This window comes from Xyrauchen texanus, chromosome 22 (assembly GCF_025860055.1).
Source record: "Xyrauchen texanus isolate HMW12.3.18 chromosome 22, RBS_HiC_50CHRs, whole genome shotgun sequence".
Lineage (NCBI taxonomy): Eukaryota > Metazoa > Chordata > Actinopteri > Cypriniformes > Catostomidae > Xyrauchen > Xyrauchen texanus.
In genome coordinates this window covers 3,041,873-3,059,164 of record NC_068297.1, presented here as the reverse complement: position 1 = coordinate 3,059,164, position 17,292 = coordinate 3,041,873, and the positions used below count along the sequence as shown (strand labels likewise).

Here is a 17,292-nt window from a genome sequence, read left to right as displayed (position 1 = left end):
TATTTGGCTCCTAAACTATGGAATAGTCTCCCTAACAGTGTTCGGGATGCAGACACACTCCCTCAGTTTAAGTCTAGATTAAGACTCATCTATTTAGCCAGGCATACACCTAATTTATCCTTCAACTATTCAACAATTAAGCTGCTTTAGTTAGGTCTGCCGGAACCAGAAACATCCATCATGATCTTTAACTCTGCATAAAATTGAATGGCATCTATATCCAGCTCCGTTCCTGCTTGGTGTTGGACTCCACTGCTATGTGTCGCTGAGAGATGACGACAAACTACAGCAGGTGCTAGCCAAACATCACTTCAGTCTTTTGACTTCAGAGGATGAACTGATGCCAACTCCAACTTTAAGACATCAGGTACTTCATATGCCAATGCATGGACCTTGGACTTAAGATGGACCCAACCGAACCTCACTGAAAATACCTGCAGTTTGACTGTGATGCACCTCATTAATCTCTGCCTGCATTACCTCGGTCTATTGATGGACTACACTCTTGAGATGGAATACAAAACTTTCATTTAATTGCCCTCAAAAGCCTTCATCAGTCAACTAACAAAGACAATTGCATCTATGTGAACTTCACTAAGATATACTGCAATATTATGATTATTTAAGAATACTCTTGAAGTTCAGGTAAAACAGAACAGGAACGATAGGTGAATAGAAATGTTCAGATGTGTGAATTGAATAAAACAGAACTCTAAATCGAGTGAAAAAGAATAAAACACTTGATTTATAATCTAGTGCAATTTTAAGATTGCAACATATGACGATGATCTGATGAATATTTACGAATTTTGGATAGAGTAGACTAATAGATCAGATCTGGTGATAGAATAAAACAGAATATAAAAGTCTTAACTCTATATAGTCTTTTGCCATATTCAGATTTTATTGTTGATACTTAAATTTCAGATAGAATAGAACAGAAATGCAAGTATAAAAGAATAGATCAAATGGTAATGAATAGAAGAGTCACAATCTTCACTTTATAGTTTATTGCAATATTAGGATTTTATAAAGAATATTTGAAAAATTTAGATGAATAACTATAGATCAGATCAGTGTAAATAAAATAGACTAGACTAGACTAGACTAGACTAGACTAGACTGGAATGGAATGGAATGGAATTGACTGGACTGGAATGGAATAGACTAGACTAGACTAGACTAGACTAGACTTGACTTGACTGGAATGGACTAGACTTGACTTGACTTGACTGGAATGGACTAGACTAGAATAGACTGGATTGGACTGGACTAGACTAGACTAGACTAGACTAAACTGGAAAGGAATTGAATAGACTGGAATGGAATAGACTAGACTAGACTGGACTGGAATGGAATGGAATGGAATAGACTAGACTAGACTAGACTAGACTAGACTAGACCGGACTGCACTGGACTGGACTGAAATGGAATTGAATGGACTAGACTAGACTAGGCTAGACTGGAATGGAATGGAATGGAATGGAATGGAATAGACTAGACTGGAATGGAATGGCCTGGAATGGAATAGACTAGACTAGACTGGACTGCACTGGACTGGACTGGACAGGACTGGAATGGAATGGAATAGACTAGACTAGACTAGACTGGACTGGAATGGAATAGACTAGACTAGACTAGACTAGACTGCACTGGACTGGAATGGAATGGAATAGACTGTTTTGGACTGGACTGCACTGGAATGGCCTGGAATAGACTAGACTAGACTAGACTGGACTGGACTGCACTGGACTGGACTGGACTAGACTAGACTAGACTAGACTAGACTAGACTAGACTGCACTGGACTGCACTGCACTGGACTGTACTGGACTGGAATAGACTAGACTAGACTAGACTAGACTAGACTAGACTAGACTAGACTCGACTAGACTAGACTAGACTAGACTGCACTGGACTGGACTGGAATGGAATAGACTGTTTTGGACTGGACTGGACTGCACTGGACTGGACTGGACTGGAATAGACTAGACTAGACTAGACTAGACTAGACTAGACTGCACTGGACTGCACTGCACTGGACTGTACTGGACTGGAATAGACTAGACTAGACTAGACTAGACTAGACTAGACTAGACTAGACTAGACTAGACTGCACTGGACTGGACTGGAATGGAATAGACTGTTTTGGACTGGACTGGACTGCACTGGAATGGAATGGAATGGAATGGAATAGACGAGACTAGACTAGACTAGACTGGACTGCACTGGACTGGACTGAAATGGAATTGAATGGACTAGACTAGACTGGAATGGAATGGAATAGACTAGACTGGAATGGAATGGAATGGACTGGAATGGAATAGACTAGACTAGACTAGACTAGACTAGACTGGACTGGACTGGACTGCACTGGACTGGAATGGAATAGACTAGACTAGACTAGACTAGACTAGACTAGACTGCACTGGACTGGAATGGAATAGACTGTTTTGGACTGGACTGGACTGGAATGGAATGGAATGGAATGGACTGGAATAGACTAGACTAGACTGGACTGTACTGCACTGGACTGGAATAGACTAGACTAGACTAGACTAGACTAGACTAGACTAGACTAGACTGCACTGGACTGGACTGGAATGGAATAGACTGTTTTGGACTGGACTGGACTGCACTGGAATGGAATGGAATAGACTAGACTGGACTGCACTGGACTGGACTGAAATGGAATTCAATGGATTAGACTAGACTAGGCTAGGCTAGACTGGAATGGAATGGAATAGACTAGACTGGAATGGACTGGAATGGACTAGACTAGACTAGACTAGACTAGACTAGACTAGACTGGACTGGACTGGAATAGAATAGAATAGAACAGAATACATTTTATAAGAAAAACTTTAGTAAAATTCTTGAATATATTCTACTGCACTACTAAGATTATACTGAGGATACAAGATTATTTCAAATAGAACAGAATAAAAGAGAAATGTGAAGAGAATAAAGCAGAGTAGAATAGAATAGCAGACTGCCTTGTGATAATATCAGGGTCCTGATATAATGACAAATGTAGGCTAAAGCTCTTGTAGTTCTTGTAGCAGTCACCACCTTAGAAAAAGGAAAAGAACAACAGCTGATGGATCAAAGTTCATTTGTTGAACTTTGTTATTCTCAGAGCTTTATGAGGGCTTTTTGCTACAGCAATCACAGCTGAAGGAATTGCATTTTCATGCATTTCCATTTTGCCTGACACTAGTCGTTCCAGTAGTTTCTGAAGCACTGGAGCCTCAATACTTCTATGATAAATATGGATCACTTAGAGGTAAGTAAAAACTCAGGACTGCTTTCGTTTTAGATGTACTTTATAGCCAGTAATAAAGCAACAACAAATCTTCATTCCTTGTAAGCTAAAATGTAATTAAAAGAGCTCTTGAGCGATGCAGTTCATCTAAAGTGCTTGAGTTTTCTTTCTAAAAGCAGTCGTGTAACGAGCTCTCTCTACCTGTCACGGAAAAATGCAACCCTATCAGTAGAGATATTGATAGAGCGGACACCAAACAGATGGTGCAAATACTGAAAAGATGCGATGCTGAGATTTTTCAAAAGAAATTACATGATGATCCTACTTATCAGGTTTGACTTATTGATTCTATACAGAACAGTATTAAGTTCTTTTGAAGGGTTTGATAAAGCTGTGCGTTTTGTTTTATAGAGAGTTCACAGTCTGCCAGTCATTCAAGCCATGATGAATGTTGCCAAGAAGGTTGAAATGTTTCTACGGGTCAGAAACATGTTTTTAAAGTCCTTTGATTTAATGAACAATTCATAAAACATCAGCTTCATTTCAAGAATGGTTTAAGCTTTGAAATGTTGCAAAGTAACATGTTAAATATATAATTATTGATCTGTTTTATGTCTGTAGGACCCAGAGGAGAGTTTGATTGTTTTAAGTGGCTGTGGAACGTCAGGCCGTATTGCATTTCTTTTGGTGGTAAAGAGTTAAACAAATAAGTATTGATTTTTCTCAAAAATTTTAAAAACAATGTTTTTTTTAAAACTAAAATCATAATTCATTTATAAGCTAAATAAAGCTAGATAAACAAAAAAATGTATTTTTATTTAATTATTAAATACTATTATATTATATTAAATTATAAGCTAAATAAAGCTAGATAAATTAAATATATATATATATATATATATATATATATATATACAAATGAAATAATATATTTATTAAATTCATTTATAGGCCAAATAAAGCTATATAAAATTAACAAAAAAATCCTTAAATTAAATATATATATATATATATACTGTATATACAAATGAAATAATATATTTATTAAATTCAATTAAATTCATTTATAGGCCAAATAAAGCTGTATGAAATTAACAAAAAAAATCCTTAAATTAAATACTATTTTTATGAAACTAAATTAGGATAACAAGAAATTAATTAATTAATTAATTAAATGAAGATAAAATGAAAAAAATGTCAATAAATTAAATAGTATTTTTTAATTAAATTATTAAATAATTAATTTGTTGATTCAATTATTAAATCATTATTTTGTTGATTAAATTATCCTTCCTTTTCTCACTGTTTAAAGCTAATATCAACATTTGAGCTTTTGGTGTACTGTGGTATGTTGACTGTTTGTTTCTCTATAAGTATGAATTACAAGTTTATCTATCAGTATGATATCAATTTAGCTTTCTGACAATTTCCTCACTGTATTCTGCATGGCTGTTGCATTTCTTCTATTTATCATATTATATTTGACACCTTAGACAACCTTTAATCAGATGTTGATCACCCAACAACACAAACAGATCTATTCATACATCATTGCAGGAGGTGACAGGTGAGTAAACAGTGTGTGTTTGATGCATCAGATGCGACTCTTGTGTGACTCTGCAGTAATGCAGTACACTGTTTTTAAAGGGCCCTGTTGACATCACAAGAGGCTCCTGAGGACAACCCGGAGCTGGGAGCTCGCATGCTGGACAAGGTGAGTAAAAGGGCAGAGAAAGGAAGCAAGTGGTGCAATTTTACTGTAGTACTTATTCACAGTTTCACCATCTGTTTGGAGAAACATGCTACAATATATTTACATTTTCGGAAGAAAATGTGAGTAGTGCTAGACTGGTCTGTGCAAAACTTGCTGCCATGGTACTAGAGTGTTCTGGGTGGTTGCACGGGTCTTGCTGTTGCTAAGGTGTTCGGGATGGTTGCTAGGGCATTGCTTGGTGGTTGCTAGAAATCGGCAAAGCCAGAACTCCCTATATATAGCATGAACAACAAAACTGCTAAAATATAAATACATCTATTGTATGGAAGAACTGACTTATGATTTAAAGAGATAGTTCACCCAAAAATGTATGATTTGTATGACTTTATTCTGCTGAACAAAAACAAGGATTTTTAAGAGAATTTTAGCTCTGTAGGTCCATACAGTGCAAGTGAAAATACTGAAACTCAAAAAGCATACAAAGGCAGCATAAATGTAATCCATACGACTCCAGTGTTTTAATACATATCTTCAGAAGTGATATGATGGTTTGGGTGAGAACAGATACATTTTTAAGTAATTTTTTGCAATAAATTCTCCTTCCTGCCCAGTAGGGGGAGTATGCATGAAGAATGTGAGTCAGCAAAAACAAAAGAAGAAGAATGGAGGAGTATTTATAATAAAAAATTACTTAAATATTGATCTGTTTCATATCGCTTTTGAAGATATGGATTAAAACACTGGAGTCTTATTGTCAAGGTTCGGTTGATAGAGGGTGAGGGCTCATAGAAAGTGAGATGATGGGCTTTATTTGAATTAAAATGAATAAATAAACAGAAATAACCCAGAAGAGGACAACTACAAAGTCCAGGGCAGAACACCACAGGACAGACTGGGTTAAATGCTCCGGGCTGGAACCAACACAACAATCTGGACATTAAGAGCACATGGCAGTGAAGCCATCATTAGCTATGCGTCAAACATAAAGACATGGAGCATCAGTGTCCGGATCCCGACTCAGAAACAGACACCATGCTGAGAACATGAGACACAGACTAGACAGAAGAGCACACAGCCAGGAAAACAACCAAAGCCGTGCGCACACACAGAGACAGAGAACATATGTGTTAGGATCCTGTCACCATAATAAACCTGACTGACATGGTGACAGGATCCTGACACTTATGGATTACTTTTATGCTGATTTATGTACATTCTTGGTGTTTCTTGCGAATTTTGGCACCCATTCACTTGCATTATATGGACCAAAAGGGTTAAGAAAATATTTTAAACAATCTTAATTTGAGTTCAGCAGATGAAAGAAAGTCATACACATCTGGGATGGTATAAGGGTGATTAAATGATGAGAGAATTAAAATATCTGGGTGACACCCATACGTTTTCATTTCAGAGTTACTGGGAAAAATGGAATTTGTATGAATAAAAATTAAATATATATAATTTATTTATTTTGTGCATTGGGTAAACAAAGCCTTTTGGATATTTAAGACATATTTAAACATATTTTTTGTCCATTTCCTGTTTTCTTTTCTGACTAAAAACAGGTTTGTGCTGGAAAGAAACACGTCCTGTTCATTGGAATATCCTGTGGCATCTCGGTACCGTATGAATAACACTTTTGTCTTTTTTTTTTGTTGCAAATTACATAATGCATCATGGCAATAGAAATACAGTTAAACCATTTCCTAATTTATGGATTCATTAAATGGGCTATAAGTAAAAAAAATGATATCCTGTAGCCTTGGGTCAAGTCAATACTTCTGATGTATGTGGTCATAATAACCTATACATTAATGTGCTTTCTTATCAAAGTGACCTGCAAGTAACCTTGGGAGAATGCTTCATAACATTGTTCTGTGTCAAAGGCACCGTTTGTTGCTGGGCAACTGGATTATTGTCTCAACCATTTAGATGTCTTCACTCCAGTCCTTCTTGGATTTAATCCTGTACATATGGCAAGGTAATCCCAACAAAGACAAAACACGTCTCTGTTTATTACAAACTCCCAGAATTAGCATCTTCTGAGTTGCTGAGTCAATAACAATAACAACTGATAACATATTAATTCTCTTTCCACCCTGATAGGAGTGATCCACTGCAGGACGGTTTATTTAATTTTAAAGAGGTTGCAGAGAGGATGATCGCAGAACAGAGACAAGAGAAAGCGTTCATTCTAAATCCTGTATTAGGGGTAAGAACCATTGCACTGATTGAACAACATACACATTTTCAAAGCATGACGTAATTTAATAAACTGTGCACATTTTGACAGAAGGGAACCATGCTGGACCCCCCTAGCAACTACATAGGAACATGGTGAAAACCACTGACACCATAGCAACCTCAGAGAAATGCCCTGAAAATCATCAGGGCAAAAAAACCTAGCAACCACCTAGAACATCCTAGCAACCACTTAGCAATACCCAGCAAACACCAGAACAACCAAACAACTATCTTGCCATGCCCTATAAATCCCCCATGAAAACAAAACTGTTTGAAGTATTTTTATATAATGTCGAATATTCATACAAGTACTGTATGTCACTTGTTAACTGTGAAAAACATATATAAACATACATATTAATATGTGTTTTACATATATTGCTAATTTGCTATATATCACATTTCTGTATTTGTAAAACACACTAACAACTGCCAAGCAACCTGCTAACAACACACAGAACATCCTATCAATCACTGCTATACAAACACCCAGAACACCTCAGCAACTACATAGCAATGTCCTGGCAACCTCCCAGTATACCCTCACAACCACTTAGCAATGCCCTAGAAACACCATACCAACTACCACGCAACCTGCTGACAACTACTCTCAAGAACTCTTGAGGAACCACATTGCAACGACCTGGAGACCATACAGAACATGAGACTTAGCAACAGCCTCACCCACCCAAACCCAATATAAACCTAGACATTATGCCCTAGCAACAACCAAAACACTGTAACAACACCCTAACAACAATCTAGCAATGCACTAGCAACCGCTCAGAACACACTTGCATCTTCCAATCAGCTCCTAAAACACCATAGCAACCACCAAATAAAAACAACCTAGCAACCACCCAGAACACTCTTATAATGCCCTAGCAACAACCTAGAACACTTTTACAATGCCCAAGCAACCACCTAGCAATGCACCAACAACCACTCAGAACACTTTAGATACTGCATAGCAATGCCCTGGCAACCACCCAGAACACCCTAACAACTACCTAGCAATGCACCAACAACCACTCAGAACACTTTAGATACTGCATAGCAATGCCCTGGCAACCACCCAGAACACCTTACAAAGAGCCTATCAACCACCCAATACAATAGAAACCACCCACAACACCCTAACAACTACCTAGCAATGCACCAACAACCACTCAAAACACTTTAGATACTGAATAGCAATGCCCTGGCAACCACCCAGAACACCTTACAAAGAGCCTATCAACCACCCAGTACAATAGAAACCACCCAGGACACCCTAACAACTACCTAGCAATGCACCAACAACCACTCAAAACACTTTAGATACTGCATAGCAATGCCCTGGCAACCACCCAGAACACCCTAACAACTACCTAGCAATGCACCAACAACCACTCAGAACACTTTAGATACTGAATAGCAATGCCCTGGCAACCACCCAGAACACCTTACAAAGAGCCTATCAACCACCCAATACAATAGAAACCACCCAGAACACCCTAACAACTACCTAGCAATGCACCAACAACCACTCAGAACACTTTAGATACTGCATAGCAATGCCCTGGCAACCACCCAGAACACCTTACAAAGAGCCTATCAACCACCCAATACAATAGAAACCACCCAGAACACCCTAACAACTACCTAGCAATGCACCAACAACCACTCAGAACACTTTAGATACTGAATAGCAATGCCCTGGCAACCACCCAGAACACCCTAACAACTACCTAGCAATGCACCAACAACCACTCAGAACACTTTAGATACTGAATAGCAATGCCCTGGCAACCACCCAGAACACCCTAACAACTACCTAGCAATGCACCAACAACCACTCAGAACACTTTAGATACTGCATAGCAATGCCCTGGCAACCACCCAGAACACCTTACAAAGAGCCTATCAACCACCCAATACAATAGAAACCACCCAGAACACCCTAACAACTACCTAGCAATGCACCAACAACCACTCAGAACACTTTAGATACTGCATAGCAATGCCCTGGCAACCACCCAGAAAACCTTACAAAGGTACCCAATCATTTGATTACCAAAACAATGCAATAGAAACCTAGCAATGCCAGAGAAACACCATAGGAACCTGCTAACAAACACCCAGAATGCCAGAGGAATCCCATAGCAATGCCCTGTTAACCACTCTGAACACCCTAGCAACTACCAATCAACCTCCCAAAATACTCTAACAATGCATAGCAACCAACAAACAATGCACTTACCAGTACCACTCAGAACACTTTAGAAACTGCATAGCAATCCACTAGCACCTACAACACTCAAACAACTCTCTCAACCACCCAAAACACTCTCTCAACCACCAAACAATGCCCTCGCAACCACTCAGAACACATTAACAAACCCTAGCAACCACCTTCCAATGCTCTAACAACCCCTCAGAACACCCAAGCAACCACTTAGCAACCCCATAGCAACGTGCTAACAACTGCCCACAACAACCCTGAGTGTTATGATACTATTAGTGTAGTTACTGTATAAAAACAGCTGTCTCTCCTCATAGGCTGAGGCAATCAGCGGATCGTCCAGGATGAAAGGAGGCAGTGCAACTAAAATCATACTAGAAGCCATCCTTCTGTCCGGACATAAAGCTGCCTTCAGAGACAAGATCATAACGCCTGAGTAAGCGTTTCGTTTCAGTGCCTCTTCAACAGTTTTGGTGCAATAAAGTTACCTCATTAGAGTGATCTTATACAGTTAAATGTGTCACTCAGATGTGTGTCTGCCTGGATCACAGCGAGTGAAATGGTTTATGAAATCACTTATTCGCACAGTGATGGCCTGGACGCCCTTATATACAAAGCAGGAGAGAGGTACAGAAGAAAAATCATTTCAGAAATGTCATTCCTCCTAATGCATGACCCTCTATTATTTGTTATTTGAACTCAGATAGCTTGTTTTTTAATTAATCTATACTCTGCTTAGTTCAGATTATGTGTTATTTATTTTTATTTACCTTCTGATGTAGTTTTTGTATGTATTCTTATTTATGTCTTGGCAAGAATCTTGTTCTTACAGCCACAGTTCACCCAAAATGGAAAATTCTGTCATGATTTACTCACCCTCATGTCGTTCCAAACCCGTATAACTTTATTTTCTTCTGCTGACTGCAAAAGGAGCTGTTAGGCAGAATGGTAGCCTCAGTCACCATTGACGTTCATATAATTGTTATTTATTTTAATCTTGAAACTTAGGCTAACATTCTGCCTAACACCTCATTTGGGGTTCCACAAAAGACAGGAAGTCATATTGGCAAATACATAAATAAATAAAAACATTTTCCTTTTTAGGTGTACTGTACCTTTAAATGACTTGCCATGTTAAATAAAAGTAAAAATGATAAATAAATAAATAAATATATATTTAAAAAAAAATAGAATAATGATCAAAAAAAATATATAAATAACAATAATAATATAAATATGATTAAAATAAAATAAAAATAACATGTAGTTATCTCTCATGAGCTTTCAGAATGTCTGGTACATGTACTAAAATATAGGCAAATTAATTTTGTTTATTATTGTTTAAAATTAATGACCTTTTTATCATAATCAAAGGCACTGGTACATAGTCTTGAATTTGTCCTAATATGATTTATTTCTGTAAATATTTTAACAGTCTTCGGATGGGAGGTCATGTGTACTATGTTGGATGGCAAACGCTTGGCATCATTGGCATGATTGATGCTAGTGAATGCATTCCCACGTTTGGAGCAGGTGCCAAACATCATTTTTGTCATTTAAAAAAGCAGCTTATGTGCTTTTAATTTGTTAGTTAAAGGTAAATGACATAATAACATGCTGCATGGATATAGAAATGCTTCAACCACACTAAGACATTGTTATTATCATTTGTTTTGTAGACTTTGGGGACGTCAGAGGTTTTGTCAACAACGGTTTCAGTGAAATGAAAAATAAAGAAGGCGATCTTTCATCTGTGGTGATCTTAAAGCCGTTGATTTCACAACTTAAAGTCAACTTGAAATCAAAATTGACTCTGTGTATTTTCTTAGTCCACATTATTGTGCACAATTCACGATTCATAATTGTTCATCAAAATGTAATTGGTAATTCACAAGTAAAATGGGTTGCAAAAACATTTCGTGTTGACTTTTAATCAATAGCAGTAATCCATAGACATACTTTGGCAATATATTTATCTATCAAATATTTCTGTTTTTAGGGTCCAGAGTTTGTAATTGGTCACAAGGATTTTGTGGACACCATCTTACCAAGCTTAAGTCAAAATGACATGATCTTATTTCTGTTTACTGTAAATGGTAAGCAAGCTTGCTTGTAAATATAAATGGCCACTTCAATATATTCAGCATGTGCTATATGTTGAATCATGTTACTTGTAACTGTATATAAAGGTGCAATATATATATAGAAACATTTCAATGTCTCTCCCAAGATGACCTGCATGAGGTGACAGCACTGGCGAATCAAGTGAAGCGGAGGACATCTAATTTGCATGCGATTGCCCATGACCTTGAGGTATGAGTAATCACGCTTTAGTGCCACTAGCGAAAAATCTCTATTTTAAAATGAAATTGCCTTCCAGCACAAGTCTTACAAACACAAAATGCTGCTTATGCAATTTGATAATTTGAGACATTCACTTTTGGACCCCACTGAGCATGTATATATTACAGGAAATAATAGGCAACATATTTGAAACCGTCCTGAACTTCACATGGCCTTTGTCTTCAGATAAGGAGCACAATGTTGTAATGGTAAGCCATTTGCAACAAAACTTGAGTAACTATTTAGTTTCCATTTACGTAATACCTCGATATATAAGTTGTATATCAGTGAATATGTAAGGATCTAAAAGTTGTGTTTTTTATTACACAGCGCTGGGAGCTTTCAACCAAATTGTGTCTTAATGCAATCAGCACAGGAGCTCATGTACTGAAGGGGAAAGTCTACATGAATTACATGATAGACCTCAGAGTGACAAACAGCAAACTGTACAGGAGAGCCATACATATTTTACAGGTATCGGTAATTCATTTTCTGAGTTATTCATAGGCTACTCCTTGGCTTATCCTTGAGCAATCATGCTAAATTGCTAATTCGGTATGAGAAAATCACTTGCCATTATATCAAACACAGTTGAAAGCTGTTTGGTTCGTTAAATGAAGCTTAACATTGTCTTTGCGTCTTTGAGTTGCACAGTATGCACTAGACTGGCATGTCTTAAGTTTTTCTAGCTTTCTCTAGAAACTCGTCAGTCATCCACTGTTTTGAGGAATGAAGGCGATACAATGATTGAAATTGCCAGAAAACTGAAGATTTCATACAAAGGTGTAACTACAGTCTTCAAAGACAAAGCACAACTGTCTCTAACAAGGACAGAAAGAGATGTGGAAGACCAGATGTGCAACTAAACAAGAGGATAAGTACATCAGAGTCTCTAGTTTGAGAAATAGACGCCTCACATGTCCTCCGCTGACAGCTTCATTGAATTCTACCTGCTAAACACCAGTTTCATGTACAACAGTAAAGAGAAGACTCTTCTGGGAAGAACTGCAAAGAAAAAGACACTTTTGAAATAGAAAAACTAAAAGAAAAGGTTCGAGTTGACAAAGAAACACAGACATTGGATAACAGATAATTGGAAAAGAGTGTTACGGATCTTAACCCCATTGAGCTTTTTTTGGGATCAGCTAGACGGTAAGGTGCGTGAGAAGTGCCCAACAAGACAGACAAATCCAGGGCTGGACTGGGAAGAGAAATCGGCCCAGGATTTTACATGGCAACTGGCCCAAAACTTGTTGAGTGGTGGGGGGGTCCAATAGTTTTGTGGCAGTGTTCGCTGTCCTTTTATGCATCGCTGTTCGCTCGGATCTCCCGATGGCCAGTCCACCCCTGATCGGCCCCAAAGTGTGTCGGCCCACCAGGAAAATGCCCGTTATGCCAGATTACCAGTCCAGCCCTGGTCCAGCACTGGTCACATCTATGGCAAGTGCTACAGGAAGTGTGGGGTGAAAGGTCACCTGAGAATCTGGACAAAGTGACCACTAGAATAACAAGGATCTGTAAAGCTGTCATTGCTGCACATGGAGTACACATCTGTACATTATTCCAAACTTTTGGCCGCCAGTGTATATAAATGTAAAATATAGTTAATATGTATAGTAAAATTTTATATTATATACATTTCCGGCTACTTTTTCCTTTTCATCTTTAAAAGTATTTGAACTAAACGTAACATGACCCTTGCATGTGATTTAAAGAATGGTCAGAATAATTATTTTCTATATTTGACTCAATTTTAGCACTTCACAGGCAGCTCCAAAACTGAGTGTGAAAGTGCTCTACTGAGAGCGATCTACGGTACAGATGATCTGACTGAAGAGATGACATCAGCAGATGTCCAAAAACACACAACCCTGGCCAAGAGATGCGACAGAGTAAGAACTCATTAACTTTCAAATCTGTAGAGGCAACCATGAGTTTTAAAGGGATAGTTCACCAAATATTTAAAATTCTAAAAGCTATATGACTTTCCATGGGACACAGAAGGAGATGTCCTCTTCACTCACCATTCAAGTGAAACATTCTTCCTACTAGGGATGGGACGATATGGTTATCTCACAATTCGGTTCGATATACGATATGCGGTTCACGATTTGACATTATCTCGATTTTATATGATAACACTTAAATCACAAAGTATGGCAGTGTTTATTTTTTTAAAAATGTTTGCGTAAAAATCACATTATAATTTCTCATAAAAATAAAGTTCTTTAATACACTATATAAATGCTCAAAGTTTAAATAATAAGAGTTTCTCATATTCCTTTCACTATAGACCATTTCAAGGACTGTTCGTTGGTGATGTCGAGTGATGTCTCTGTTCTGTGGAAATTTCCTGCTTGTTAAAACAGAGACCATTTATCAGAGACGGGCCACTTCTATTAAATAAATGGGAGAAATTGGAACGCCCAAAAGCAGCCAACGGTTAACGAAACAAACACAGCCTCATCACCGCTGCTTTTAAAGACCAAGCGCGCCTCTCCTCGCGCCTCTCCTAGCTGGCATCTTCGCAGGTCCAGGAACGGAGCAGTGAGGGTATGGTGCATTGCCGGACCCACACCCCTGTCACGGTGCCACGGACCAATACAATTTTACTGCTTATTTGAAATACGTTCTTTTATCGTAATCTTGACCAACCATTTTGGAGATTTCTGTCTTTCCCCATTCAAGTAGATATAGAACAATAGCTGCCCAAACTACCCAAGAACTAACTTACCATGAAAAAGAGACTTTCTTGAAAGGATCCAGAAATAGGCTTGGGCTGTTCTAAAGCATTTGTTTTTGTTTACATTCGTGAAAAGATCACAAACAAATGAGCCTTCATTCAGGCTGATCAGGTGCAGAACATGCAATAGAACTGATCAGAACCTGTCCCGAAAAAAGTTTGTGAAATTGTTTTAAGTGTTTTCATCCCCTTTTCTCCCCAATTTTGGAATGCCCAATTCCCACTACTTATTAGGTCCTCGTGGTGGCGCGGTTACTCATCTCAATCTGGGTGATGGAGGACAAGTCTCGGTTGCCTCCACTTCTGAGACCGTCAATCCGCGCATCTTATCACGTGACTCATTGTGCATGACACCGCGGAGACTCACTGTATGTGGAGGCTCTTGCTACTCTTCGTGATCCACTCACAACTCACCACACGCCCCATTGAGCGCGAGATCCACTAATCGCGACCACAAGGAGGTTACCCCATGTGACTCTACCCTCCCTAGCAACCTACAATGGTACTGTCCCTTTAACAGTTTAACGTGCATCTCACAGACTGGCACAAGTGTTGCGGGTTATTCAATAACGTGAGAGTCTCGTTTTTTTTAGCACTTCCGTGATATTTGTGATTAAAATTAATATTTATTTGTACTTTTTATTCTGACTGTAAAGACCAGAAAGGATATTAAAGGACACATTATTCAGTGAAAGTGGAGTGCGGGATCCAAACTTTGATGAACACACATTACACGGATGAAATGGTCTGTTTTAATCTCAAGCACTTTTCAACAAACTAAGGCAATTTTCCAGGTATTCCAGTACTTAGATTTCTAAAAGCAAATTTTCACCCTTTTTCTCACAATTGGGTCCAATTCCCAATGTGCTTTTAAGTCCTCAATCCAGGTGGTGAAAGACAAATCCCAGCCACCTCCACATCTGAGACCGACACGGGGCTTGTTGCCATGGAGACATAGCACATTTGGGGGCTTCACGCCATCCACCGCAGCATCCACGCTCAACTCACTACGCACCCCACCAAGAACAAACCACATAGCGACCAAGAGGAGGTTACCCCATGTGACTCCACCCACCCTAGAAACCGGGCCAATTTGGTGGCTTAGGCGACCGACACGTGGCTTGTTGAGCACGTTGCCATGGAGACATAGCACATTTAGAGGCCTGCCATCCCTAGCAACCGGGCCAATTTGGTTGCTTAGAAGACCTGGCTGGAGACAGTCAGCATGCCCTGGGATTCAAACTAGCGAGCTAGCGAACTCCAGGGGTGATAGCCAGCGTCTTTACCACTGAGCTACCCAGGCACACTTTAAGCACTTTTGAAATATCGAGTTTTGCCTCGATATGGTTCGTAATTTCTTGGTTCGCAATAAATTGAAATTCGATATATCGTTCCATCCCTACTTCCTCCCATATCCTTTCTCTATTATACAGGTTTGGAACAACATAAGAGTGATTAAATGATGACATAATGTTCATTTTTTGGGGTGAACAATCACTTAATTACCTATTTTTGAAATGTAAACTTGTTAATAAGAGCACTGTTTTACTTTTACTGTGTAATGTGTAACTTTCTTATTCGCTCACTGGCAGGTGGTCCCAACTGCGCTGGTGATGATACAGTGTGGCTGCACACTTGCCGAAGCAAAGCATCATTTAGATTCTCATCAGGTGATTCGAGATGCAATAACTGCCTGCTTCAACTCCTCAAAGAGCATGACTACTACAGACTACAAATAACCCCCAATGTATTACTGAAAGACATTCATTAAACCTCATTAAATGAGAGTGGAAATTCATAAGATATTGCACGACTTGGCTCATATGAAAAGGTACAACTTTTATTCCCTTATGAGACCAACCAGTCAACAAACAGAGTTTCAAATCGATACAATACAAGCATTAAATGTTAACTAGCCTCCAATCTGTTTATTTTAAGGAAATTTTGGCTTTAGGGTTGAGGTAAGGGGTTAGACTACGGTTAAGTTTGGGTTAGGGGTTAAACCATGGCAACATGGTAACAACATTGTCTGTTGGTTTGTACATTTTTCTCAAAGGGAGTAAAAGTCATACACTTTTATATGAGACAACGATTATTCTAATCATTACAAGTTTTTATCAGACCGGGTTGCATTAAAATCACCGTAAATTATGAATGACAATACAATGACTATTCATATTGACCATCCACTGATTAGCTCCGAAAAGGTCACAAAAATGCCATCAATTTCCATAAAAGTTGTTCATGCGACTTGTATGCTATTCCAAATCGTCTAAAGGAATACTTTTGTGTGATTAACACTCAAATTTCAGTCATTATTCACTGAAAATCTAAAAAAATGTAATAAATAAGAGCATATCTCAAATCTTGATGGCTTGTGGTCACTATGGATGCAAAAAATGTATGCATTTGATTATTTTTGTGTTCCAAACACGACAAACCCGCATAAAGGTTTAGAATGACGTGGGTGAGTAAATACTGAAATATGTAATAATGACAGATGATGAAAGGAATTTCGATTTTGGAGTGAACTGTCCCTTTCAGACAGAATGCTTCAGATAGTTTCACTTGGTTATTGAATACTCAATTATGTTACTAATTTTCATTGTGAGTAATACAAAGCCTTTTTAATACTGTACAATTAAAAGCTATGTACGCCATGGCCTTTTGTTTTTGTTGTAAAAATCCCAACTGGATGACATAAGGGCAATTCTGATCATTTTTTCACCAAAGACTTCCTTGACACACTTACAGTAACTC

General features: G+C 38.3%; 1 protein-coding gene across 2 annotated transcripts; it reads left to right on the top strand.

Annotated features, from left to right (window-relative positions):
* Positions 1-3,148: 3,148 nt before the first annotated feature.
* gckr (glucokinase (hexokinase 4) regulator) lies at positions 3,149-17,284 on the top strand. 2 transcript variants are annotated; one of them, XM_052153610.1, is made up of 19 exons: positions 3,149-3,285; positions 3,441-3,596; positions 3,676-3,744; positions 3,886-3,954; positions 4,758-4,831; positions 4,912-4,978; positions 6,544-6,597; positions 6,865-6,959; positions 7,085-7,190; positions 9,764-9,882; positions 9,975-10,073; positions 10,882-10,979; positions 11,126-11,202; positions 11,446-11,542; positions 11,677-11,759; positions 11,918-11,998; positions 12,120-12,263; positions 13,547-13,681; positions 16,125-17,284. In XM_052153610.1, exons 1-19 carry the CDS (start codon positions 3,262-3,264, stop codon positions 16,269-16,271), a joined length of 1,794 nt encoding a protein of 597 aa, XP_052009570.1. In that variant the 5' UTR covers positions 3,149-3,261; the 3' UTR covers positions 16,272-17,284. The 2 variants fall into 2 exon arrangements, with proteins under 2 accessions (XP_052009570.1, XP_052009571.1); XM_052153611.1 differs by having other exon boundaries at positions 3,185-3,285; positions 3,444-3,596.
* The last annotated feature ends 8 nt before the right edge of the window (positions 17,285-17,292 follow it).